General features: G+C 39.1%; 2 protein-coding genes across 3 annotated transcripts in view; one reads left to right on the top strand and one right to left on the bottom strand.

The window, feature by feature from the left end:
* cckbrb (cholecystokinin B receptor b) overlaps nucleotides 1-14706 on the bottom strand; it is an 88746-nt gene extending 74040 nt beyond the window's left edge. For both annotated transcript variants that reach the window (XR_013304685.1, XM_077617757.1), the window contains exons 1-4: nucleotides 14434-14706; nucleotides 4542-4793; nucleotides 3259-3520; nucleotides 2808-2935 (exon numbers count right to left, since the gene is read on the bottom strand). Coding sequence is in view for 1 of the 2 variants with exons in the window: in XM_077617757.1 (XP_077473883.1) it covers nucleotides 2808-2935; nucleotides 3259-3520; nucleotides 4542-4793; nucleotides 14434-14557 (766 nt within the window). In the remaining variant the exon portion in view is untranslated. The remainder of the gene's footprint in view (nucleotides 1-2807; nucleotides 2936-3258; nucleotides 3521-4541; nucleotides 4794-14433) is intronic.
* A 3980-nt stretch (nucleotides 14707-18686) lies between these two features.
* On the top strand, nucleotides 18687-26485 carry rsph1 (radial spoke head component 1). The gene is made up of 7 exons (XM_077617309.1): nucleotides 18687-18835; nucleotides 18949-19062; nucleotides 20071-20176; nucleotides 20326-20416; nucleotides 20495-20630; nucleotides 25252-25323; nucleotides 25558-26485. Exons 1-7 carry the CDS (start codon nucleotides 18785-18787, stop codon nucleotides 25834-25836), a joined length of 849 nt encoding a protein of 282 aa, XP_077473435.1. The 5' UTR covers nucleotides 18687-18784; the 3' UTR covers nucleotides 25837-26485.
* The last annotated feature ends 441 nt before the right edge of the window (nucleotides 26486-26926 follow it).

The following is a 26926-nucleotide window of genomic DNA, read 5'->3' as shown; positions in this document are numbered from 1 at the left end:
TTGCCGTGCAAAAAGTCTCCCCCCTCTCTCTGTCCCTATCTCTCGCCCCTCTGCGAAATCCGTCTAATTTTAACAATACTAAACAGATTCTAGTTCTATTAAACTACTAGTTATTTGTTACTTTGTTAATAGATGGCCAATTATAACAAATACAAATGTTTTACCAATGCAAAATCCTGTTTTTGGTGTTTTTTCAGAGGGTTAATTGGTTTTTAGTTCATTTCAATGGGAAACGTTCGTTTGAGTTACGAGAAAATCGACATACGAGCTCAGTTCTGGAACGCATTAAGCTCGTATCTCGAGGTACCACTGTCATTCTTTTAATCAATGAGGTAACATGATAGCAATGCCTTGTGGCGAAACAATTATTTGTGTCTCAATTAGTTTATATCATATTTTTTGCAATATTAAGGCCATTTGTTGAACGTTTCCTTTAAAGTCTCTCCCTGCTAACAATGTAAACTCTTGGCATTATTTTGAACTGGCTTAACGTAACACTTTGGTGTGGCAGATTTTTTTTTTAAAGAGTTATAGTGTACGTTGTTTTTTTCCGTTGAATGGAAAAAATATATATCCCCCTACGTAAAGATAAACACGGATGGATGTCCATTCCGCTTTCATGACTCAGCTGGTTACAGGTGGCGTCCAGGGGTGCCAACAGGACAGAAATGACGAGACACAGGCAGGAACAATAATCCGATGATAAATAGGGATTTGAGACCAACAGGAAATGCAATTTGTGGTCACCACACCGTCGGAACTACAAGCTCACCATCCACGGACTGTTTTATTGATTTTTAGTAAGCGCCACTGAACAACAGCCAATGTTTATTAATTTATTTTGTAATCTTTAAAAATATTTGTTACAGACAAGTGCCGCCCGCCTACTGTTGCCCTGGTTACCACCAAGGCTCCACAGTGCGAAAACATATTTGATTATGTTGGCCAGTGTATAAGACCACTAGACTAGACTAAATTGCGCACTGCCCTGTAGCATGAAGGCTATTTTTATGTTCATCCTGCAGTGCTGCGTTTAATTTAAGAAGAAAATAAAGTTTGTAGGTGACCATTCCATTCATTTGAACTGGAAGGAATTAATTAGATACTAATAAGGAAGCGAATTAAAATTAAATTGGTAGTATACAAATTGAAATATCTAAATGAAAAAGTATAATAATGTAAAAGTGGAAATACTAATACTGAATTGCAGGTTAAATTATTAAATAAAACGACAAAATAAATAATACATTTAAATAAGTCATCATTGAAATCAATAAATTATTTTTAAAATAAATAAACAGTGACAAATACCTGCGGTTCAGAATTGATTGGTCGTCTATTACCTTCAAACATTATCATTCACTTCCTGCCCAATCAGTTCAAATGGATTGGACATCTAATGGCGTCAATAGATTCCAATGAGTTAAAGATAGCAATCAGTGTATTAAAGTATTTTGCATATTGTACTTTAACTTCATTTAAAGTCCACCAAATAGAGTTCGAGGATGATTCCATTTGCTGCATTAGTGGCCCACGTATTATTCCTTTTATTGGATTTTTACTTAGTCACTCAATAAGTCTTTTTTTCATCTTTTTCAGACAAACAATGTGGAAGCGAGGCCGAGCAGATGACAACATCCATGTTTGCAGCTTCCTGCTAATACCATCGTCTAGTCTAGTCAGACCCCCTTTTAAGTACACTGACAGTTACAAGTTGTACCTCATCATTCAAAGTATACAACAGTATGCATTTATGGCAACTAAAATCATGTTTATTTATTTTGATCCCGAATTGAATTCTTCATTTTGGAGATACGGTAAATAACAAGACTACACTACAAATCGGACAAAACCAATGAGACAGGTAATATAATAACAACAATAGTCAATAACTATAATAATAATATTAATAATAATAATAATAATAATAATAATAATAACAACAACAACAATAATAATAATGAGGATGATGATGATAATGATGATAATACTAATGCTAATGCTAATACTACTACTACTACTAATAATAATAATAATAATAACAATAATAATAATAACAATAATAATAACAATAATAATAATAACAATAATAATAATAAAAATCTTGCAAAATTGAGATTAAATGAAACTGAATTTTTAAAGATCATTACGTATTACATGGGGTAGCGTTGAGATATTTAAAAGAAAATCAAATTGGATGGATTTGTAAATGTATTAACCTTGATTAACTCATTGACTGCCAATGACAGTGAGAGACTCATTCTATTTTGAGTGGAAGGGCAAGCAGTGATCATTGGCTGCAAAATTTGGCGCTGAACCTGTGGGTTGGGGGCCCGCCACCTGATTTTCTGTGGCCTGGGAAGGAAATCATGTGAACCGACTTAATGATTCTCGCTGAATAAATTTTTTAAATGTGTATTTATTTTTCATCAAAATAAAGGGAAAAGGTTTTTTTTTGCTTTTTTGACTTTTTTACGTACAAAATGAAAATCACACACAAGTTTAAAGGAATAGCAGTCCATAAATAAGGAATATTTACTGTTATTTTCTTTTTTATGTGTAACTCAAAAACAACAAAATAAAAAAAATCTAAGAAGGAATATTTGCTGTTTTTTGTGTTTCAATGAATTTAAATGAGTGAATCTATACCGCAACAAGGTCGCTTAAGGACTAGCAACATGTTAATTTGATAATCAATTAGTTCTCTATTAGTGGATTAACTGTGGCTGTCCTAGTTACCCCTCCAAAGGAAACCATTAAAAAAAAGATGCGTTAAGCTTTGTAATTCGAATTTGCAATGATCTCACCTGTAGAGTCTTTTTTGTGGCCTATCTCGAAGCGGATTCCTCTGAAAAGCTCCCTGGATATTAGTCCGTAGGCAACACTCATCACCACCCCGGGAATAGCGAATAGCACCAGTAGCAGCAGAACATACCTTCAAAAATAAAAGGCAATTTTCACTTAAAGAGTTCACAGCACCTCCAGGTGAAAACCGCTCTAAAAGTGTTAGTTGCAAGAATTCATTCTATAGTGGTGGTCACGTCTTGGGAGGTGATAATTGAAATGATTTGCACTCCAGTTAAAAGCAGTGGTGAAGGCACTTAATGAAAATCTTATGTAATGTATTTTGTTGCTTTGTTTGTATGTTTGTGTTCAACAGAAAAGGAATCAGCCAATGAGGTAAATGAATGTTCAATTTTTTTTTTTTTAAATGCCTAGATAATATCTTTTTTTATTTTTATTTTTTTATTAACTCACCAGCACTGCTCCGCCATGGCGGCAGGCCACTTCTGCCGACACATGTGGCCCGTGGTGTTGTCGATGCGCTCGAAAGAGTGCAGATTACTGACCACCGGATACGGAATCATAATGATGAGCGCCGTCATCCACGTAGCTGCGATCACCCGGTAAGCATGGGATCGGGTCTGCCACACCCGCGACTTTAGGGGGTTACAGATGGCACTGTAGCGCTCAATCGCTATGGCGACTAGGCTGAATGTAGAGATGCTGACCGATAGACCTGTAAATACACAAAAACAACAACATTTTGTGTTTCTTATCAGCACTCGAGTTATGCTGTGTTGTGAATAATAGCAAAACCAGGCAGGTAATATCTGCGATTCAAGTGAGGACAAAACCTGTGACGCAGTTGTGTGTTTACGCAGACATGCACAAGACGATGAAGTAGTGATGGCGATCTGTAGCAGAGGAAATCATGTTGGCCTTGACTGACTGATCTCATCTGCTTTTTGTCCCCGAACAAGAACAGACGGGAAATTATTCTTTACCTTTATTATTCACATGCACGAAGATGCAAACGCTAAATGTGTGTGAGTCAGAGGTGTAGTGTTCTTTCACAGCCAACTCCGTCATTGACCGTGACACACATTCAATTTGAACAAGCAGGCTTGGCAGTGATGAATGGAATATTCATGGAGAAGTCCTAAATAAATAAACTAAATATATACTTACATGTCTCATTAAATGTTACCACTCATCCTTGTCAAGCTAAAGCATCACTACACCCTTGCGTGGCTACTTATAAACTTGGACATTTTTCCCATATTTTATACGTTTTCTGATCATTTCAAACTTTTTGATAGGGATTTTTAAGTACGTTTTTTGTGGTAAAAACAGATCTCGTTTTACCCATTTTGTCTCTAATCCGGATCGTCTCGGTCACTGATAGCAGACGAAAACGTCATCTACTGCTAAAATTGTCATGCTTTAAGCATGATATGCGCACGCTCATTCCACTTTCACGGGTCCACCTTTTCACTATATAAATATAGCGAGTCAGCAAGCAATGTACCCAGACAGTCAAGTTGTCAGCGTCGTACAGCGACATCCACAGAATCTTGAATTTAGTGCATACAAAAGGCGAAGAGACTGATTGGGCACTACGTCCACTTTGGGGAAAAGTAAATATGTGCCGCGTTGCGTTTGTACAGTTTATTATCACTTAATAAGGGGAATTGCAATCATTAATGAGGGGAGCAATTGTTCAAGATTGACGGGTATGATCTCCAGATTTCTCTCACCCATAAGATAGGACACTGTCTTGCACATGGTGGCGCCAAAGATGAAGTCCTTGAGGATGTTGGGGATGAGCGAGAAGGGCATGCAGAAGACAGTCATCATCAGGTCGCTGACAGCCAGCGACAGCAGAAAGGTGTTGGTGACGGTGCGCATACGCTTGTTGACGGTCAGCACCACAATGATCAGCAGGTTTCCGAATATGCTCAGAAGGAATATGAGGGAGTAGAGCAGGATCAACGGCAGGTGGTTGTCATCTAATGCACACAGACAAACAAGGTACAGTTGAAGTTGAAAGTCGACGTACACTTGTAAAAAGGCACACATTTTATTTCTTGTTTCGCAATCTGACAATCACCCAAATGTACACATATGGGGAAATGTAACCTTCTCACAGATGATCGCTGACAACAACACCAGCCCACCCCTACCTCCCTCCGTCTGAATAGATTGAACCTCGGTTTAGGGTTAGGATTAATGTAGGTTTAGGGTTAGGTTTAGGGTTGTTTTTAGGGTTATGTTTAGGGTTATGTTTAGGGTTATTGTTTAGGGTTAGGTTTAGGGTTAGGGCTAGGTTTAGGGCGAGGTTTAGGGTTAGGTTTAGGGTTAGGGTTAGGGTTAGGTTTAGGGTTAGGTTTAGGGTTAGGTTTAGAGTTAGGTTCAGGGCTAGGTTTAGGGTTTGGTTAAGGGTTAGGGTTAGGTTTAGGGTTAAGATTTGGGTAAGCGCAGGGGTGGCCAAGTCCGACCCTTGAGAGCCCCTATCCAGTCTATTTTCGATATCTCCATCCTCTACCACACCTGAATCAAATGATCAACTCATCAGCAAGCTGTTCAAAAGCTTGGTGTCAAAGGGAGACATGGATAACAGACTGGATAGGGGCTCTCGAGGAACGGACTTGGCCCACCGTACGCCTAACCCTAAACCTAACCCTAACCCAGTGCGGTAAAGACACTCTAACTGTTAGGCCCTAACAGTTAGGGTGTCTTTGCCACGCTGGGAAAGGGTTAGGTTTCAGGGTAGGTTTAGTGTGAGGTTTAGGGTTATGTTTAGAGTTAGGATTTGGGTTAGCGCAGGGGTGGCCAAGTCCGATCCTCGAGAGCCCCTATCTAGTCTGTTCAATATCTCCATTCTCTACCACACCTGAATCAAATGATCAACTCATCAGCAAGCTGTCTAAAAGCGTCACATTGATAACAATTATTTGATTCAGGTGTGTGGGTGGAGGGAGACACGGATAACAGACTGGATAGGGGCTCTCGAGGACCCGACTTGGCCACCCCTGATGTAGCTCTTCATCCTTCTGCTGTGAATTTCAACCAGTTAATGAATGGTAGACATGAAATCCTTTGCAAATTGGTGGGTTGACAGCAAATCAACCAAGGTTTGTTTGCTGCCAGCCCTCACAGTTCAAATGGATTTGACCACTATCGTTGTGAATAGCAGCCACTTTAACCCCAAATGTACTTTGTTTACTGTGTCTTGTCGTTTTAAAGAAAGTCCTGGTAAATCAATACGAGAGGAATATATTTGGCTAGTGTCTCTTCCACCGTAGCCATTATCAGGTTCAGCGGCTCATATCCGTAAAAGTCCATGCCTTCCGCGAGTATAGTTATCGTCATTGACACCCCTACTTGCATACAACACTTATTTCTCCAGAAGGTTACCAAGCGCAGCTACATTACGGGGCTTAGAGACACTGAGTGCACCCGTCCAAAGTGAAAGTCTTGAAGCCAACATCTGCTACAAAACTGATAGCCGTTTGTGCAAAAATACTTCAGGAAGTACCCGCAGGCTGTGGTGTTCATTGATTTATTCTACAAAACGTATTTTGCTCTAATCTCATCTCCTTCTCTGAACTGCTTTATCCTCATTAGGGCCGTGGGTGGTGTTGGAGCCTATCCCAGCTGACTCCGGGGCAGAGGCAGGGGAGAACCCTGAATCGGTGGCCAGTCGATTCTAGCGCCAAAACTGATTTGTCATCTCAAATATTGTGCCTACAACGCACACACCGAATAATGGTTGCAGTGTCTATGTGTATGAAATGCAAATAGTATGAGAAATGCACAGATGGCGCAAGTTTGCTTATCAGAAAGCAATCCAGGCCAAACTGCGACAACACCTCAGCAGGAGAAATACAAGTCTATTCATGACTCACTACTAAGCTGTTTTAATACCGTATTTTTTAAGACTACAAATCGCCACTCATTCAATAATATAGCAGCTTATTTTTGGGTTTTTACGGGCTAACTAGAATCATGCGACCCTGTGGTTTTTCTATTTTTTTAGCGTCATAGACTGATACTTTAGCTGCATTTACAGTATTACCTACTAGTCTATCTGTTCTATTAGTCAAAAACATTCTGTGCAACTACATTCAGGATAAATTTGCCGAACAAGCAAGTGACAGCATTACTGGAAATGATCAAACTCACTGCAAGCCCCTCCAAGAGTTTAAAATTGGGTTTTTTTTTATAAAGGAAACCTTTCTGTAAAACTCTGATATATTAAAACATGGGCACCTGCAATTCATGAGCAGGTGTGGTTTATCTATTTATTTATTTTATTTTATTTTTTTAAGTTAGTTTGCTGTCAAGAGTTTAAAATTATTTTTTGGGGGGGATAAAGGAAACCTTTCTTAAAACATGGGCACCTGCAATTCATGGGCAGGAGTGGTTTATCTATGTATTTATTTTATTTGATTTTTGTAAGTTACAGCTTATACTTATTTACACTTTATCGTGCCCAGCTTTGTGATCGATCCATTTTTTTTCTCGACAACACTCCCTTCCAAACTACTCTTCCACATGGACACATTGATCCATTTCTCAGGCTTCAAAATGCTTGCAAACCTAGTTTGTGAACTGAAGCACTGGGCAGTGTGTTTTGCGATGTAGAAAAATGCTATGTAAAAATATGCTGGCAAGTGATTGGACGGAAAAGATTATTTCTTCCTGGGGTTGTCGCTCATCCACAAAATATTCTGGCCGGGCTTCTGCCTAATGGATGTCAATTAGCCTCCCTCTATGCTTCCTAGCTATTGATAACTATGGCTGCACATTTCAATGTCTTGTTTTTTCCAAACAAACAAGCTGCTGTTTGGTTGAGGTATACAGTAACATTGTTATTTACAAGTATGGCGCTACTGGGTCCAAATCCAAGGGATTTGGACCCAGTAGCGGGGAAGCAGGAGGGGACGAGACAAACTGGGCTCATGATAGTAACTTTACTGACTCAAAACGCCTTACAAAATAACAAGGACTTGTACATCCCAAAACGCAACAAAACCGGAGCATGGAGAACAGTACCTTTGCAGCGATGTATGCAGTATCACGCAGTAACGATCCGACAATGAATACCACTTCCGTGGAGCTTAAATACACACATCCGGAAATAATCATGAATCATTCGCAGCTGCTCTAACCTAACGGCAAGCCAGGAGGGACAATCGAGCTGCTCCTGACAAGACGGACCACTATTCACGCTCACATTCATACCTATGGGCAATTTAGAGTGCTCAACCAGCCTACCATGAATGTTTGTGGAATGTAGGAGGAAACCGGAGAACCACGCAAACCCAGGAAAAACATGCAAACTCCACAAATGAGGACCAACCTGGATTTGAACTCAGGACCCCAGAACTGTAAGGCCGACGTGCCAACTCGATTTTTGGATGTAAACACATTCAAGCAGATCTATTTTTTACCAGTCCATGATAAATCACCAAGGGAAGTTTTTCATTAGCGCCGCACTTAACTGGTGTCTCAATTCATTGTCCGTCTATGAATATTTAATATTTAATCAGCTTTTCTCATTCAGAAAATCTGACATTTTATGCACTATGAATTACCCTCCTACCGCCTGACTAATACACATCCGGCGTGCCATGTTCTATTTCAGTTGGTTCTCGAGTCGGCGTGTCTATCAGGAAAAAAATTCGCCCTTGTCCCTGTAAGGCAGCGTTGGTAAATGTCAGCGCAAGTGTCTTATCTGTAGCCGTAAATGTCACATCAGCTGTGTCGGTAAGCTCAAATGCAATCCACAAGAGTTAATGAAGGACAGACTGTTCCAACAATGGACCTTCTTGAAAAGAATATTACAACATTTTCGCTTATGAATAATAATGAGGAGATTTATTTACTGTACATTAATGTTCAGACTGCCTGTGTAGTCTGTTGTGTGGCAGGATCATATGCTATTAACTCATTGGCTACCATTGATGGGCAATTCATTTTGACTTCAAATTGTATTGGACATGTAGGCCGTCAATGGTAGTGAAACACGTTAACTCATTACCAGCCATCCCAGTTGAAATGCGTTTAATATCTATCACTGTCTCCGGATGATTTAAGTAAGAGATGGTTTTACTTTGCACTCCAAGGTTAAAGAGAATCTGTTCTATGACACGTGCCATGTGATATAATTGATATAATTGACTTGTTGCATGTGAGAAAGATTTGATGATTTGAACCACTTAGGAAGTGAATGTGTACCACAGTGGGAAAATGTTTGTAATCATACTTGAAATAAAGGATACATTTTATTAGGATTGAGTAAATCAATTACAGAATTGATTGACGATAGTTTAACAGACGACTAATTGTTTGTAGAAAAAATGGCCCAAATCCCTTTAAAAGTATTATTTTTTAATATACAGTGGTTACTGCAGTAGGAACCTAAAGTGATCATTTTTCAAGTCTAAAAAGACATAAAACAAGCACGAAATATGTATTTTTTTTGGTCTTTTGTCTTATTCTACCTTAAAATATTATTATTTTTTTATATACAGTGGTTACTGCAGTAGGAAACTAAAGTGATCATTTTTCAAGTCTAAAAAGACATAAAACAAGCACGAAATATGTATTTTTTTGGTCTTTTGTCTTATTCTACCTTAAAATATTATTTTTTTATTATATACAGTGGTTACTGCAGTAGGAAACTAAAGTGATCATTTTTCAAGTCTAAAAATACATAAAACAAGCACGAAATAGGTAATTTTTTTGTCTTTTGTCTTATTCTACCTTAAAATATTTTTTTTTTATTATACAGTGGTTACTGCAGTAGGAAATAAAGTGATCATTTTGTCTAAAAAGATATAAAACAAGCACAAAAGAGGTAATTTGGGGGGTCTTTCGTCATATTCTACCTTAAAGTATTATTTTTTTATTATACAGTGGTTACTGCAGTTGGAAACTAAAGTGATCATTTTTCAAGTCTAAAAAGACATAAAACAAGCACGAAAGAGGTAATTTTTTTGGTCTTTTGTCTTATTCTACCTTACAGCCCCAAAACAAATATCTTTCTTATTTCTTCAATACCCAAGTAGATTCAGGGTCACATTACCCGGTAATATTGCAGTATATTATTTCTGAAAGCAAATTTTGCTCCCTCCCACCCCCCTAAAGACCCAAGTAATGCCCTCCTGTTGATGCATGATGAATTGCAATCATCCCTCATGCTGTGGAGCTCATCAACATTTTCATTGACTCGCTACAGACCTTCTCAATTCTCTGCCCTCAACAAGTAGCGAGCCCAACGACTTCACGACTGCTGGAGGGTGAAATGATGCTCATTGTACCATTCAACGCACCTGCACCCCTTTTCCTTTATAATAGGTTGACCCTCAGGTAGCTAAATATAGCACCAAAATAATAGGAAGTGCTCTCAATATGACAAAGTTCAATTCTTGGGAAAACAAAAAACAAAAACGAATCAATTCAGGTGTATAAAGTGATTTGCCTGCCGCACGGCTTGCAGTTTTGACAGGTTTGCAGATAAATGCACATGTGTCAGAATGATCACCCAGCCAGCAAGTCACTTCACTAAAGCTCCATAAAAGCAGGCCATTTTGATAGCGGACAAAGAAAAAAGGGGAAGAGCCTTCATTTTAGGGGTGAGTGAGTGTCAGTGCACTGATGCAGACAGCAGCTGGCTTTGGGCTGATATTTCTCTTTTGCAGGAATGGACAATATACACGGCTTAACCTCCTATATGGCAAACCGATGGTGCAGTGGTGGTTCTTTTGCCTGACTTTGGGGCAGGCAGCATGGGTTGATTCCCAGTCGGTGGCAGTGCGATTGTGCGTACGAATGGTTGAATCTCTCTCTCTATGTGTGTGCCCTAAGATTGACTGGTAACCAGTTCAGCGTGTAGTCCGCTGAGGCTCCAGCACCCCTCAACCCTGAGAAGGGTAAGCCGTGTTTAAAATGAACACATTAAATTTTGGTTTTTGATTTATTACTATTTATTAAATTCCTTCATTAGACACATTGCAGGGGTGTCAGACTCGGGTTGGTTCGCAGGTTGCTTTAACGTCAACTTGATTTCACGTGGGCTGGACCATTTTAGATGTAATATTTAGATTTTTTTTTAATAAATGGATTAAAAGAACTGGATTAAAAGCCCTGAATATTCAGTTTTTTATAGATCTAAAACAATGTTTATTTTAGCTTTTTTTTAAATATATTTTTAGATTTTACAAAATGATTTTTGAACTAAAAACTGAAAAAAATGATTAAAAAATTACAATTATTGATTTAAAAGGGGGGAAATCAGGAAATTTAATATACATCTATACTCTCCATTTTAATTTGATCCTAAAACAGAAAGTTGGCACTCATGATTTACTTTCCCGGGCCACACAAAATGTTGCAGCGGGGCAGATTTGGCCCCCGGGCCGCCACTTTGACACTTGTGCATTATGGCATAGAAATATGAGCATTTACAGCCATTCTTCACAGTTGAACTTAATTGGGCATCTATTGTTAATGATGAGGTAAATAATAATAAATGATTATAAAAGATAATAATTAAAAACAATCATCATTTTAAAAAATGGGAATGTTATTGTTGCCATTTCCAGAGTGTATTTCTCATGGTATCCATTTTAATTGCATTACGTTTGTTTTAATTAACATATTAATAATTTATATTTTTATTCAGGACACCCAATGATGCAGTGCTTCTTGACCTGACTTCAGTGGAGGCAATCTGGGTTCAATTGTCACTCGATAGAGCTGTGATTGTGTGCATGAGTGGTTGTCCATTTAATTGTGCCCTTGTCTCCCGTGGTTGGTTGGGGTAGTCTTCAGCACCCCCCACGACGCTTGTGTGGTGTAAAAAAGGAATGAATATTATTATTTACTTGTAAAAAATATATATGTTAAATGGCTCTGTGGGTTTTTGGTGAAAACAAAATTCCTAATTAAATATATAAAAGGACGGCCTGGCGAATGAGTGGTTAGTGCGTCGGCCTCACAGTTCTGGGGCGCTAGTTCACATCCAGACTGGTCCACCTGTGTGGAGTTTGCAGGTTCTCCCTGGGCCTGCGTGGGAATTTGCCGGGTACTCCGGTTTCCTCCCACATCCCAAAAACATTCAGGGTATGCTGGGTGAACACTCTCTAGTATATTCATTTTCTAAACTGCTTATATCCTCACAAAGGTCGCAGGGGTTCCTGGAGCCTATCCCAGCTGACTTCAAGCACCAGGCGGGTGACACCCTGAATTGGTGGCCCGCCAACGGCAGGACACGAGGAGACGGACAACTTCCTCACGCTCATACTTAGATGCAATTTAGAGTGTGCACCCAGCCCACTCTGAATGTTTTTGGGATGAGGGAGGAAACTGGAGTACTCTGAGAAAACCCATACAAACCTGGGTAGAACATGGAAACTCCAAACAGTGAGGACTCACCTGGGATCGAAAACCTCGACCCCACAACTACGAGGAGGCCGACGCGCTAACCACCCAACCACCGGACCGTCCATATACTATATATATACACGTATATATATAAAAACAAGAAAAATAGTGTCCCATGTCGCGTGAGTATTTGAAGCATGTCGAAGTTGGAATGTTTCCTCCGCTTAAAATACTGTGAGGCGTCAGCCTCACAGTGGGGGACCTGGGTTCAAATCCAGGTCGGTCCACTTGTGTGGAGTTTGCATGTTCTCCCTGGGCCTGCGTGGGTTTTCTCCGGGTACTCCGGTTTCCTCCCACATTCTAAAGACATGCATGGTAGGCTGATTGGACACTCTGAATTGCCCCTAGGTATGAATGTGAGCGTGATTGGTTGTTTGTCTCCTTGTACTCTGCGATTGGTTGGCCACCAATTCAGTGTGTCCCCCTCCTCTGAGCCGAAGCCAGCTGGGATAGGCTCCTGCAACCCACATTTGAGCAACTAGTGGGACGGGTTTGAGAATGGCTCCAGTGCTGGTTAGCAAATGTCTCGTCTTTGTCGACACTCCAAATGAAGGTGCACACTTCATCAGCCAATAATTAAAGAAAGGTTGCCTCAAGAAGAGGATAAAAATAGCAGGATTTGCTTGATGAAGTGGGAGAGGAACAGATGAGACTCCATTTTGTCTTCTATCAAATGCATAATTGTTCAACTATGTCAAACAAGGTATTTAATTTGAGCAACTAAAAGTCTGAAAGCATATTGGCTAGTATGGACAGGAAAAGTTATCCTATCCATTTGAACTGAGAAGCCTGGCAGTAAATGAGTGTGCCACTGAATGGAGTCTGCATGTTCTGCCCATGGCTGCATGGGTTTTTTCCAGGTACTTTGGCTCCCGCCACATTCCAAAAACATGCATTATAGGCTGATTAAACACTCTAAATTGCCCGTAGGTACACATGTGAGCGTGAAAAGCTGTGTGTATTTTTGTACAATGCAATTGGCTGGCAACCAGTTCAGGGTGTAACCTGAACGTAAGCTTTGATCGGCTCCAGCACCCCCTGATCTTCACGGGGATAAACAGTTCACAGGATGAAGGAATGTATTCATTTGTTTTTATTTAACAAGCTGAACCACTTTATCCTCATTAGGGTCCCGGGGGGTGCTGGAGCCTATCCCAGCTGACTCCGGGCCATAGGCGGGGACACCATGAATTGGTGGCCAGCCAATCACAGGGCACAAGGAGACACACAACCATTCACGTTCACACTCACACCGAGGGGCAATTTAGGGTGTCCAATCAGCCTACCATGCATGTCTTTGGAATGTGGGAGGAAGCCAGAGTACCCAGAGAAAACCCACGCAGGCCCGGGGAGAACACCCAAACTCCACACAAGTGGACTGACCTGGATTTGCACCCAGCACCTCAGAACTATGAGGCCAACGCGCTAACCCAGGGATGGGCAAACCGGTCATCCAGGGCCGCTGTGGGTGCAGGTTTTTGTTCCAACCAATATAGCACAGACAGTTTAACCAATGAGATTTCTGCAGAAAACCTGACTGAAAATCCACTGATTGCACTTGTAGGACACCAGATTGGTGAAAAGGTGCCCTTCTCAATGGATTGGAATAAAAACCCACACCCATTGTAGCCCTTTGTGGAATAGTTTGCCCACCCCTGCGCTAACCACTAAACCGCCAGGCCTCCCCCGAATTATAATCTATATTCAAAAATATATCAGTCTTTCCCGCGACCCTAGAAGGATAAAGCAGTTCAGAATGACTGTATATAATTCTTTTTTAATATTCAATGTACGATTTTTCCAATTAATTTCATACCTGTCAACCTCTGCCGATAACTGCCCTTATAAATGATTATGATTCCCCTTACAAACCCCGTACGACTCGTACGGTGTTTGTAAGGTTTTTTGGGGGGTTTGTAAGGGGAATCATAATCATTTATAAGGGCAGTTATCGGCAGAGGTTGACAGGTATGTAATATTAACGCACATTATTGGGATCATATACCTATGGATTACCTGAATGCATTTTTATGTATATTTGAATGTAAATCCATGCATCAATGGGTTATTCATGTTTTGAACAGTTAGGAGTCAAGTTTGCACATTAACAAGTGGTTGTTATTTTAATTTTATTTTTTTTGTCTTTTTTGTCTTTTTTGTTGTCTTATCTATCCAAATATAAATAAGATTTCTTACCTTTTGGGCGCACGCCGCGGGGTGCGAACGCGGCCGAAAAATTGTTGTTGCAACTCCGGTTTGACGCGTCCGTTCGCGTCCCTGCACACTCGATGGACGTGTCATTTTGCCCCAAAGAATCCATAATTCTAAAAACCAAACTCGCACCTGTGGGTCAAAAGTTAAAGCCCCCCAAATTCCATTCGCATGGTCCTTCGTCCCAAGTTCGCACGTGGGAGAAAAGCAGATTTTTGTGCAGAAAAGGGACGTCAGAGCATTGCAAATTGCTACGCTGTCACGAGCGAAGACTGAATCTGACGGCGAGTAAGACACGTCGGATACTTAAAGACTGGGGGAGAGAGAGAGAGTGAGGGGAGTGCGAATTCCCTTGTGGAATCCCTTGTAAAAAGTTGACGCAACGGTCTAGTTTACATTTTTTTCCCAAAGCTTCAGTTATCCATAAATGGAATAGCACGGCAATCATTTATGATGATATATTTTTTGTGCGTTAACTCTGTCCAGATGTGTTGGCTTGGGCCAAAAGTCAACTAGGAGTGTATCATCTGCGTTTTGTCGCCTCCTCGTGGCGAAGGCCAGTCAGCACTTGTCTTTTTACATGAAGAATACGTATTTTTGTCCTTATTTTCAGATCGTTTAGACCAGTCAGTGTTTCACAAGTTTTTTTTGAGCTGCTGCACACTTTTTGCATTGAAAAAATCTCAAGGCACAACACCAGCTGAAAATCTTCTAGTTTAAAACTATATCGGCCATATTAATAATATAGAGTCGTTGTTATCAAAGGTTTATCAACAGAAATCATGTGAATTATTCCAATATCTCATTTAACACCAACCTAATGTGACCAAAAGTTGATGTCTGTGGCCACCAAACAACTTCTGGCCCACGTAAAATTAAAAATAAGGAATGTAATGTTTTAAATCGAATAAATTCAATAACTTTAGAGCTGTATTTCCTAGCTGTTTTTGATTTGCAACATACTTTTTGTATTGCAAAAATCTCAAGGCATGCCATCAGCTATTTTTTTTTAATTTAAAACTCTGTGACCTATATTTACAATATTCATTCTCATCACTGTTTTCAAAAGAAACACAAAAAGTATTTCAATATCATTTTTTCACACCGACCACAGGTTGCTAAAAAGACAAAATCTGTGGATCATGAACAACTTCGGTTTTCACGTGATGTGAAAATAAGTCATTTTCCTATTATACTCTTGTAATTTTATTAATTTTTCTCCCAAGATTACTTCAATCTCTTAATATGACATGAAAAACTGTTTTGTGGTCACCTGGACTTTGTCGCCAAATGTTGATAGACATGAAACCAAACAACTTCTGGTTCTCGTTACGTTAAAGGTAAGCATTGAAAATGACTTTAGTAATGTAATATTATAAGTATTTAGTATCCGGAAATAAAAACTGAAATAAATATAAATGTATTTACGTACACACATATAGGAGAGGCATCTCAAAAATGCAGTCCAGGGGTCAATTGCGGTCCGCCAACAATATTTTGCGGCCCCCTATTTGAGATCCGGTTGTACTATGAGTGTCGTTCCTACCTATTTTGCGATGGAAATTTTTAAAAATATATATGAATGATTTTAAAGCAATTAAACTGAAGGATCTCTTTTTTTTAAAAGTTAATTAGTTAAATAATACTGGAAAAAGACTTTAAAAAAGAAATAAAATGATGACCATTTTTCCCATTCTTTATTAAAATGACATAAAAAATTATATTGAACAGGGATTATTGTATTTGTTACACCAGGCATTGATTTGAATAACAAAATGGACCCCTCTTATTGAAAGAACCATCTTAGATTATACATCAGTGATTGGTTCGGGAAGAAATTATGATGCGTTGCCAAGGAGAATCAATAAACTAAAAGTAGTGAAATTTATTGAGATCCATTTGATTACAGATTTACTGTCTCCCTTTAGTATGGATAAATGCACATCCTGGTCCTGACCTCACCGAGGTTGTGTGCTGTTGTGGGATAACAGCATCAATGTCACTGAGCTTCCTGCTTTGGAGATCCATGCTCATGCAATTTTATTGACTGGACAAAAGCATAATCTCTTTTACATCTTATTTATTGACATGTCCATCTTGCATTTAAATCACCTCAATATGAATCATTTCATTTTGTTCTTTGCTTAAGGGGAGTGTTTCAAGTATTTATATATTTATCTAATTGCTTGTTGACCGGATAAAAAGATCCCATGTGGGTTTTTTTTAATCCAAGTTAATGGACTGTCTTCTGTGCCAACCCATTTGGGAGGTCAATGTGTTGTGCTATTATATCATAGCAGGGAACCATCTGCTTGGATTGGAAACACATTGGGGTGAAATGACATGAAAGATAATGGAGTCCATTATGTCTCACCTCTACTCCTTTTTTTTCTCCAGTGCCTAATTGGCTGTCTCGGCTAGGTCATGTGTCGTGCCACTTAACCCAGATAAACAAGGCTTGGGAGAATGCCAATCTGGATGAGGAGCTAGACTAGTGCCTCCCTGTCGTGGAAACATGTTGATTACTGCTGATGAAGACAGTTTGGAGATAAATCAACTCTCGCGTGGCATGTCTGGAATCATTTGTGAGAGAGAGGGCATAGCAAAAAGAGTCAAAAAGAAAGGTTCTGAGATGTAAGGCAAAAATGGTTCACTAGATGGACCATAAAGATATCTTTTATCCAATTAAAGTTTCGCTATCATTAAATGAACTTTAGCATTACATACTTATATATACATACTTACCCACTTATTCATGTTGACTACGTATCAATGTTGACGACTACTTGTTAATTCAGTTGACTACTATTTACATTTGTGCATTTCCTACTTATCTATTTTGTTGACTACTTATTTTTTTCTTAATTATTTATTGATTATTGATTATTATTATTTATTAATTATTTATTATTATTATTTTTTATTATTATTTATGATTATTTATTATGATTATTTGTTATTATTATTTATTGATTATTTATTATTATTATTTATTGTTTATTTATTATTATTATTTATTTATCTGTTTGTTTGTTGTGATTTGTGCACCTTGTAGTGAAGCTTTAAATCTCATAACACTTGTGTAATGACAATAAAAGCATTCAATTCAATTCAATAGTGTTTTTTTAATTTTTTTATTTTTTAAAGGGGCATTTTTAAAAGCGAGACGTCAGAAAATCATCCAAAACACAATCATTAATTTCTTTAAGCCCTGACTTGCACCTATCAGTATAAAGATAGATTCCATTTGGCTAATTCTGTGGTACACATTTTCATCATCCCCAATTATATATTATATATTATGGTAGGAAGTTATTGGTATTTCTAATAAGTGTAGCATAAACTTGTTTCCGTGTGAGGATATTGGCCTTGAATCTGTCAAATTGCCGTTTGCTTTGCATTCTAGGATGCTGAGTATATACTCAAAAAAACATGACATTTTTAGTTTTCACAAATACAGACTGTTCAATGAATTCTCAAGGTTAAAAAATGAATTAAGAAGATTTAAGGGAATTTTTAAACGACTACTACAGCAGACTGAAATGTGTCCCTTTTGTTTGGAGCACCACATTGACAGCCGACGTCATGGAAAACCATCCAGCTTTTGCCTAATAAATCTTAAGGGAAGACAAATGGAGGAAGTGCTAAGCAAAGTTCAAGTGGATTTTGTGTTGAGATTTTCGGAAGTACTAATAGGTGAACTCCAATGTTGTTTACTTAGTCGATAGGCCATTCTTTGTTATGAGACAAGAGTGAGCGTGAAAATGGCATGATACCGCAGGGAAAAGGTGTTAAGTTTCCCCATTAACAGCTATCCGGACCTGTCAAATGTAAAATTAACACACTTCCCTAAAAGTGAGAAATGCAAAAATTGTATTGCTTTAGCAGGACTAGAACATACTGTTTTGGATATTTACTTTATATGAGCATGTAAAATATGTTTGCACTCGTTCTAATTTCGTTTTAATTTCTATTTCTTGTTTTTTTATCCACGCTTAACTCATTGACCGCCACTGACGGCCATAGACGTCGAAGAGAGGAAATGAAAAGCTTGGAGTGCGGTTGCCATAGTAACGAAAAACTCAAATTTTACTATTTCCACATCGCGAAAAAAAACAGATATTACAAAATAGTTTAGTGGATAAACTACTATCAACTAGTAATGCAAAATCGTAAAAAGTATATATTTATTTATTTATTTTTTAATTTTAAATATGTTCTTGTCGCGGTGTTAACTTCCGGGTTTTAACCTGCGATGCTTTCATCCGCTTCGGCGTTTCTACTCATTCTATCTTGAATAAAATTCTAATATTTTCACTTTTAAAAGGACTTAACAATGTCTGATATAGACTCCGATGAGTTTGATGAGGAACGCAATAAACTCGGGGTGAGAAACAAATAAGTGGAATGTTTAGTTGATGTCAAGTAACCTAGGTGACGCGGTCTTGCCGGCGGCTGTGTTTATTTTCAAGTTTCGTCCTAATTTTTAAATTATTACAGGAATATGAAGGGGACAGAAATGAAGCTGGAGAAAGACATGGAATGGGGAAAGCGGTTCTGCCCAAAGGAGACGTTTATCAAGGACGATATGAACGTGGAAAAAGACATGGCAAGGTAGCGTTAGCAATGCATGTTAATGTGTGTCGAATAATATCATGCTGATAGCAAAGTGGTTGTTTTTTTTCTTTTATATAAATTACCCAAAATAGTCAAGTGTTGAATCGGGGTATTGACTTTAACCCATCTGTAACATGTCTAATAATAAATAAATAAATAAAACAAAAACAAATTAATATATGCTCATATTCTGCTTTCTTGAAAATCAATAAGAATACGAGCCATCAGCAATAAACTCCCACTTATACTCCTTCAAATGACAATAGCTTGTAAGAAAAATGACTTTCCGTATTTGCTCGCATATTAGCCGCCTCCAGGTATAAGTTATACCCTTAAAATTGCCTTAAATCATTTAATGTTACCATTTCTCTCTTATCAGACAACCCCTGATTTACAATTTTCACCTCTATATTCGTGGTTTTAATAGGGATTACCAATGTGTTACTTTGAAGGGAAAATCTTAAGAAAAATCATCGCACTATGTCTGAGATACTGTATGAATAAAGGTTCATCTGCAGGATTGAACTTTCCTAAAGTGTGTTGCCTGCACGTAGACAAATTCAAAAAGGAAGTCACATGAGCAGTACAACCAGGAAGTGTCTGTGGTGGTCTAGTTTGTCATCCCTAGGTAAGATGACGGCACCCTGAGCGAGCAATGGCAGGCACAAGTCAGTGAGTTTTTTCACGTTTTATGCGAGTTACTTTTTTTTTTAAATTTCATTCATATACGTCCAAATATTTTTTACGCCTTTTATCTGTTTATGTATTTGCTATTTTGAAATAAATGACCGTATCAGTCGCATTGTCTTGCGTTATGGCGTTTCGTCTTTGTCACCTTGCAGTTTCGTGCGTGTCAAGTCTAATTTGTCCACATATAAACCGTACCCTTGATTCAGTCACCATTTATTTGAGCGACAAATACGCGAGAAAATCTGGTTTATTTGAGTCCTAAATAAGAACAAATATACAGTAAATCTTACCCCAATGAATACATTCTATTGTCAGGGCACATACCGATTTGTGAATGGGGCGAGATATGTGGGAGATTACCACCAGAACATGAAACACGGACAAGGCATATTCTATTACCCGGATGGATCTAAATATGAAGGTGAGTTATTTTGTATTTTAATTCATTCAGTACAATTGACAAATCGCTGCTAGCCATCCCAGTCCAAATGGATTGGACGTCTTCTTTCTGTCAATGGCAGTCAGTGAGTACTAAACTAACAAAGAACAATAATTCCTCTTGTCTACAAGGTTCTTGGGCTGAAGACCTGAGACAAGGTCATGGTGTTTACACGTACTCCAATGGAGACACGTATGTTGGAGACTGGCTCAATCACATGAGGTACTGTCTTTTTTTGCTCTAGCTTTGAGTTGTTTTTCTACCTTTTCTACCTTTATAAAAAACATGTTTTATATGCAGGCATGGCGAGGGCACCTATCGTTACCATGACACCGGCTCGGTTTACACTGGCACTTGGGAGAATGGCAAGATTGAGTCTGTTGGAGAATTTATCCACGCTAACCATAGATATAGCAGTAACTTTGTGAACAACAATGTGAGTTAGTATGTGAGTTGTATAACTGAAAAACTATTAAATACATTTTTTATTTATTTAACATTTAAAAAATATATATATATAATCATTACTAAAAAATACTAAAAAAAACTAAAAATACTTTGTAAGCAATGTAAGTAAAAATACAAATCAAATATTTTAATTAAAAATATACATAAGCGGCCTGTTGGTTGAGTGGTTAGCGTGCCGCCCTCACAGTTCTGGGGTCAAGAATTCGATCCCAGGTCAGTCCTCACTGTGTGAAGCAGAATTGAATTGAATGCTTTTATTGTCATTAGACAATTATAATGAGGTTTAAAGCTTTCACCATGAAGTGCACAAATAACAACAACAAACAAACAGAAAAATAAATAATAAATAAGTTGCATGGGTTTTCTCTGGGTACTCCGATTATCTCCCACATCCCCAAAACATGCAGAGGCAGCTGGTTGGACACTCTAAATCAGGGGTCTCAAACTTGCGGCCCGCGGGCCAACTGCGGCCCGCGGGACGATAATTTGCGGCCCCCGTCTTAATATGAAAGATCGATTTTTTTTAATTTTTTTTTTTTTTTTTTTTTTTTTTTTTTTTTTTTTTTTTTTTTTTTTTTTTTTTTTTTTTACCCCTTTCCCCATGATGGCGCCGTTTAAGTGGCAGCCAGTGGCAGTAGCTCTGTCCACTCATGTTTTTCTTGTTTTACAGCATGTTTTACATGAAAAATTAGAGGGAACATTGACATGCACCTGCTTGTGGCAGGTGTGATACTGGTGTGCCGATAGCGAGCAATGATGATGTCGTGACCGGATGATTCGCCTAAAGACGTTTCGCCGACGGACGTTTGACAGACGGACAGGTCGTACTAGTATTTGTTAGTTTAATGATTAAATACAAATACTAGTATTTGTATTTAATCATTAAACGCTGTTTTCAGCTGGATTTGACCGAATTTGAGAGCATTTTGAGCCGTTTGGCGAATGGACGTCTATAGACGTTTTTTTGCCTCCATCGCGATATCATCCAGTATTTGTATTTAATCATTAAATGCTGTTTAAGGATGGATTTGACCCGATTGCTGTCATTTTACGGCTCGGTTCTGCTACATCTGCCTGCCCAAGAGTGCTTATTCCCGGACTGCCATTGATGGTAGACGAACATTGATTTTTACTATGATTGGATTGGATTGGATTGGATAACTTTATTCATCCCGTATTCGGGAAAATTCGTTGTTCCAGTGGCAAGAGGGTGAGGATGCAGGAATAGGAAAGGCATTTTAGACATAAATAGATAGGTAATAAGTAGGTCAAGAAATAAATACATGAATAAATATATAATTAAGTAAGCGTGTTGCTTAGGACATATATACATACATACACATAAATGTACATGCATGCATACGGTAGGTCTTAACACACAGCCATTTTTTTGTTAAAGAGCCTGACAGCTGATGGGAGGAAGGATCTGCGGAAGCGCTCCTTCCTGCAATGAGGGTGCCGCAGTCTATTGCTAAAGGAGCTTCGGAGGGACTCCACAGACTCATGCAGGGGGTGGGAGGTGCTGTCCATGATGGACATCATCCTGGTCAGCATCCTCCGCTCTCCCACTTCCTCCACAGAGTCCAAAGGACAGCCCAGAACAGAGCTGGCCCTCCTGACCAGCTTATTCAGCCTGTTCCTGTCCCTCTCCGTGCTCCCGCATCCCCAACAAAGCACTGCATAAAACACTGCAGAGGCCACCACAGTGTCGTAGAAAGTCCTCAGCAGACTCACTGCACACTCCAAAGGACCGTAGACTCCTCTCCTTTGGACAACACCGGCGGCGGGCCGGATTAAAAATCCTAACGGGCCGTATATGGCCCGCGGGCCGAGGTTGAAAAACTTGTACACACACGATCCGGCGGGGCGAGCGTTCGAATCCCGTTTCGGCGAAACCTCCGTTCGGCCGAATGAACGTTCGGTGGAACGTCCATTCGGCGACCTGCCCGTCTGTCAAACGTCCGTCGGCGAAACGTCTTTAGGCGAATCATCCGAGTACCGATGATGTCGCTCACACTGGTACTCAGTGCGCTCAGGGAGGTTGTCTTTCTGCTCAGACCAACAAAAAATTAGAGGGAACTTTGGTTCGGAGCTGAATGAACCAATCACGGTGAGGTATACGGCTCTGGAGGGCGGGACATCGGCCGGGCTGTCCAGTGCCTCGCTCACTCACTCATTCATTCCTCCAATCAGCTGGGCGGAGGAGAAGCCGTGAGGCCGATCACTCCGCTCGGCGCGCACACTCCTCCGCTGCTCTCAGCATAGAACTGAATGAGGCGCTATGATCCGTGATCCAGCCTGTGTCAGTGTTTGTAGCCATCTCCGCGATTGAAACGGAGAGCGAAAGTGCACATGCGCCACAAACCCGCGCGACTGAATGTGAAAGATCAACCCGAGACTCATTCCAAGTGGAAAAACATATTACAGAGCCCCAGAGATGTCTCTTTCAAAGCCTGCCGTGAAGAGAAAGGTCGGTGATGAGCACAGACAGTTTCAAGAAAAGTGGGGAGTGCAATATTTCTTTGTTGAACACAGGGGCACCCCGACGTGTCTCATTTACACTGAAAAAGTTGCGGTGCACAAGGAATACAATTTGAAACGTAATTGTACTATGAGACATGCTGAGGAGTACGAAAAATACCAGGGAGATGAGAGAGCCAACCAGGTTGCCAGTCTTAAAACACGTCTTCTGAGGCAACAGGATCTCTTCAAGAAGGCTACCAAAGACAGTAATGCAGCAGTCAAAGCTAGCTACGCCGTTTGTGAGTTGATTGATCCTGTGCTAAGTGATCCCAAATGGCTCATGGACTTGGCTTTTCTTGTTGATATCACACATGAGCTTAATGTACTGAACAAGAAGCTACAAGGCCAGGGGCAACTTGTCAGTGCTGCCTATGACAACGTGAGAGCATTCTGCACTAAACTTGTGTTATGGAAAGCCCAGCTCTCTCAGACAAACCTTTGCCATTTCCCAGCATGCAAGGCTCTCATGGATGCAGGCACACCATTCAGTGGTGAGAAGTATGTTGAGGCCATTTCGAAGCTACAGGAGGAATTTGATCACAGATTTGCAGACTTCAAGACACACAAAGCCACATTTCAAATTTTTGCGGACCCCTTCTCCTTTGATGTGCAAGATGCCCATCCTGAGCTTCAAATGGAGCTCATTGACCTGCAGTGCAACTCTGCACTCAAAGCCAAGTTCAGGGAGGTGAGTGGAGAAGCAGACAAGCTTGGGCAATTTTTGAGAGAGTTGACCCCCAGCTTCCCTGAACTTTCCCGAAGGTTCAAGCGTTCCATGTGCCTTTTTGGGAGCACATACTTGTGTGAGAAGCTCTTCTCCACCTTGAACTTCAATAAGTCCAAGTACAGGTCCAGACTTACTGATGAGCATCTTCAAGCTCTACTGAGGGTCTCCACTGCATCCTCCCTCAAGCCAAATGTGACTATGTGAGAAGAAGCGCTGCCAGGTCTCTAGCAGCAAGGAGTAGGCAAAAGAAGCCGTGTTCAGAATATTTCATGTTCAATGTTCCATTCAAGTTCAGAAAGTTAAAGGTTAAAGAGCTGTTAATACAGACATTTGAAACGGAATAAAAATAATTCATTTTCTCTACTTAGCCAGCCAGTGTATATCTACTGTATGCTCATTAGTATTATTTGGTTTTATATTACTGATTGATTTATTTTTTATTCATCTTTAAGTTAATTTATTTAATTCATTATTTTTTGTTAAAAAATAAAGATATTTGATAACGTTGGAAAGTTTTATCAGTGCTTTTCTTGTGGAAATCCTGATGCGGCCCAGTCTCACCCAGACTCGGCCTCTAGCGGCCCCCAGGTAAATTGAGTTCGAGACCCCTGCTCTAAATTGTCCCGTCTCCTTGTGCTTTGTGATTGGCTGGCCATGGATTCAAGTTGTCCCCCACCTGGTGCCCGTAGCTGGGATAGGCTCCAGCACCCCTCGCGAACCTTGTGAGGATAAGTGGTTCAAAAAATGAATGAATAATTGTGTATATATATATGTATATGTATGTATATATATATATATATATATATATATATATATATATATATATATATATATACTATATACATATATATATATATATATATATATATATATATATATATATATATATACTATATACATATATATATATATATATATATCAACCAGATATACAGCCGTAACTTTATCAGCAATTGGAGTTAAAAAAAGAAAAGCTTGAAAAAAATTAAATAAATGAGATATTATGATATAAATATAATGTATATTATGTTATGATATTTAAAACATTTAAAAGGTTGACAACAATTTGGATAAAACATTCAAAGGAAAAATTGTTAATAATACTGTGAGTTTATAAAGTATATAAAATATTCTCTCATTTAGAAAAATGTTAATGTTTCAAAAATAAATACAAATATTTTTAAACAATCATGCATAAAAGGTAAAAAGTGAAAATAAAAGATTTCATATAAGTAACAACATTCACTCGTGAAATATTATTGTCACCATAAGAATCATATTATTAATCATTTATGAACCTTATTAACTTTTTTGCCCCACCCCCATTTTTGATTTGCAGCCATCTGGTCCAGGAAAGTACATATTTGACATTGGTTGTGAACAGCACGGTGAATACCACCAAATAGAGCAGGTAAAGGCAACACCAATATCACTTTTAAGTAAAAGCGTATGAATTTGCACCATGGCGCATTTCCCGGAATTGTGGAATGATAATTTGATAAGTCTGTGTGCACTGTGGCAACTCTTAATTTGCAGTAATAAAATGAAAATGAAATTGGGTAACTACACAGAAGAAAACAAGACTAGCCTCCCAAAGTTCGACTTTTGCTGATTTATTCATATATGAATGAAACTTTGTCGGCAGGACCGTGCCGAAGGCGAGTGGGGCGAACCGGGCTCCACCACGCTTCTCAAGTGGTTTCCAAAATGTATCACTGGCCTAACGTCGCATGAGCCCGAGGGTGAGGACCAAAATGAGGCTGCGGGCCAGGCTGCGGACCAGGCTGCGGGCCAGGATGCGGGCCAGGCCGAGGTTCAGCCCGAGGTTCAGGCCGACGCCCAGGCCAAGCCTTCGGTTGAGCTTCCTCCCGAGGTTCCCCCCGATACGCCGAGTGAACCGGTACCTGAAGAAGCAAATGGATGAAAATGGTTGCCGTCATGTGAACTATACAATATCAAATCCTTCCAAGTTATTGGAAGTTAAAGCTTTGGATCAAATCATTGTACTTATTTTCAGTTTACACCCTAAGTTTCAAAATGAGGTCATGTCATCATACAACATGATTTTTTTCCACGCCTTAACTGAGGTTTTGTCACCTTTGTCCCATCTCATTTTGCTGAGGTATGTCATAATTGGGCATTTAAAGTTATAGAACTAAGGACTATAAACATACACACGCTCCCATTAACTTTTTTAGTGCCATTGATAACCTCAGACGTTCAATCACGTGGCTCTTTTCAGATAATCAGTAGAAATTTAATTACGTTTTTATTTATGTGTAACTATTAGTAAAAATTAGCGATGTCAAAAGTTCTTATCGAAGATCATCGACAAACTGTGGTAGCAATTTATTGTTAAATTTTTGCATCCAAGCTGCTAGATTGAGGCATTTTTTTTATTTTACACCACTTGTTTTAATGTACAATCAGATGTAAATTAATGACTGACAATTTGGATTTGTTGATCAACATGCATTTTTGTAGTTCTGTGGATTAATCTTGTAAGGAGTGCAGTGATTAAGCCAGCCTTATTATACTAATACTAACATATTAAAGGGTTTCGTAACCTGAAATGTTCGTCCCTATATGCATTCGTAAGTAAAGGGAGGTACGCCTGTATAGTATACTATAGTACTGGAGTTCAAATGCCGAACCGTGTGTGCTTTGTTGCCAGATGGTTTCGTAACCTGAAACTACTTATAGGCATTCGTAAGTAGAAGTACGCTTGTATGTATATAGCAAGGGTGTCAGGCTCGGGTTGGTTCGCGGGCCACTTTAACGTCAACTTGATTTCAGGTGGGCCGGACCATTTTAGATATAATATTTAGATATTTTTAATATATGGATTAAAAGAACTGGATTAAAAGCCCTGAATATTCAGTTTTGTATAGATCTAAAACAATGTTTATTTTAGCTTTTTTATATATATTTTTAGATTTTACAAAATGATTTTTAAACTAAAAACACAGAAGAAAATGATTAAAAAATTACAATTATTGATTTAAAAGGGGGAA

The sequence above is a fragment of the Stigmatopora argus genome, chromosome 13, assembly GCF_051989625.1.
Source record: "Stigmatopora argus isolate UIUO_Sarg chromosome 13, RoL_Sarg_1.0, whole genome shotgun sequence".
NCBI classification, from domain to species: Eukaryota; Metazoa; Chordata; class Actinopteri; order Syngnathiformes; family Syngnathidae; genus Stigmatopora; species Stigmatopora argus.
The sequence above is the reverse complement of the archived record's forward strand: the minus strand, read 5'-3'. Positions and strand labels throughout refer to the sequence as shown.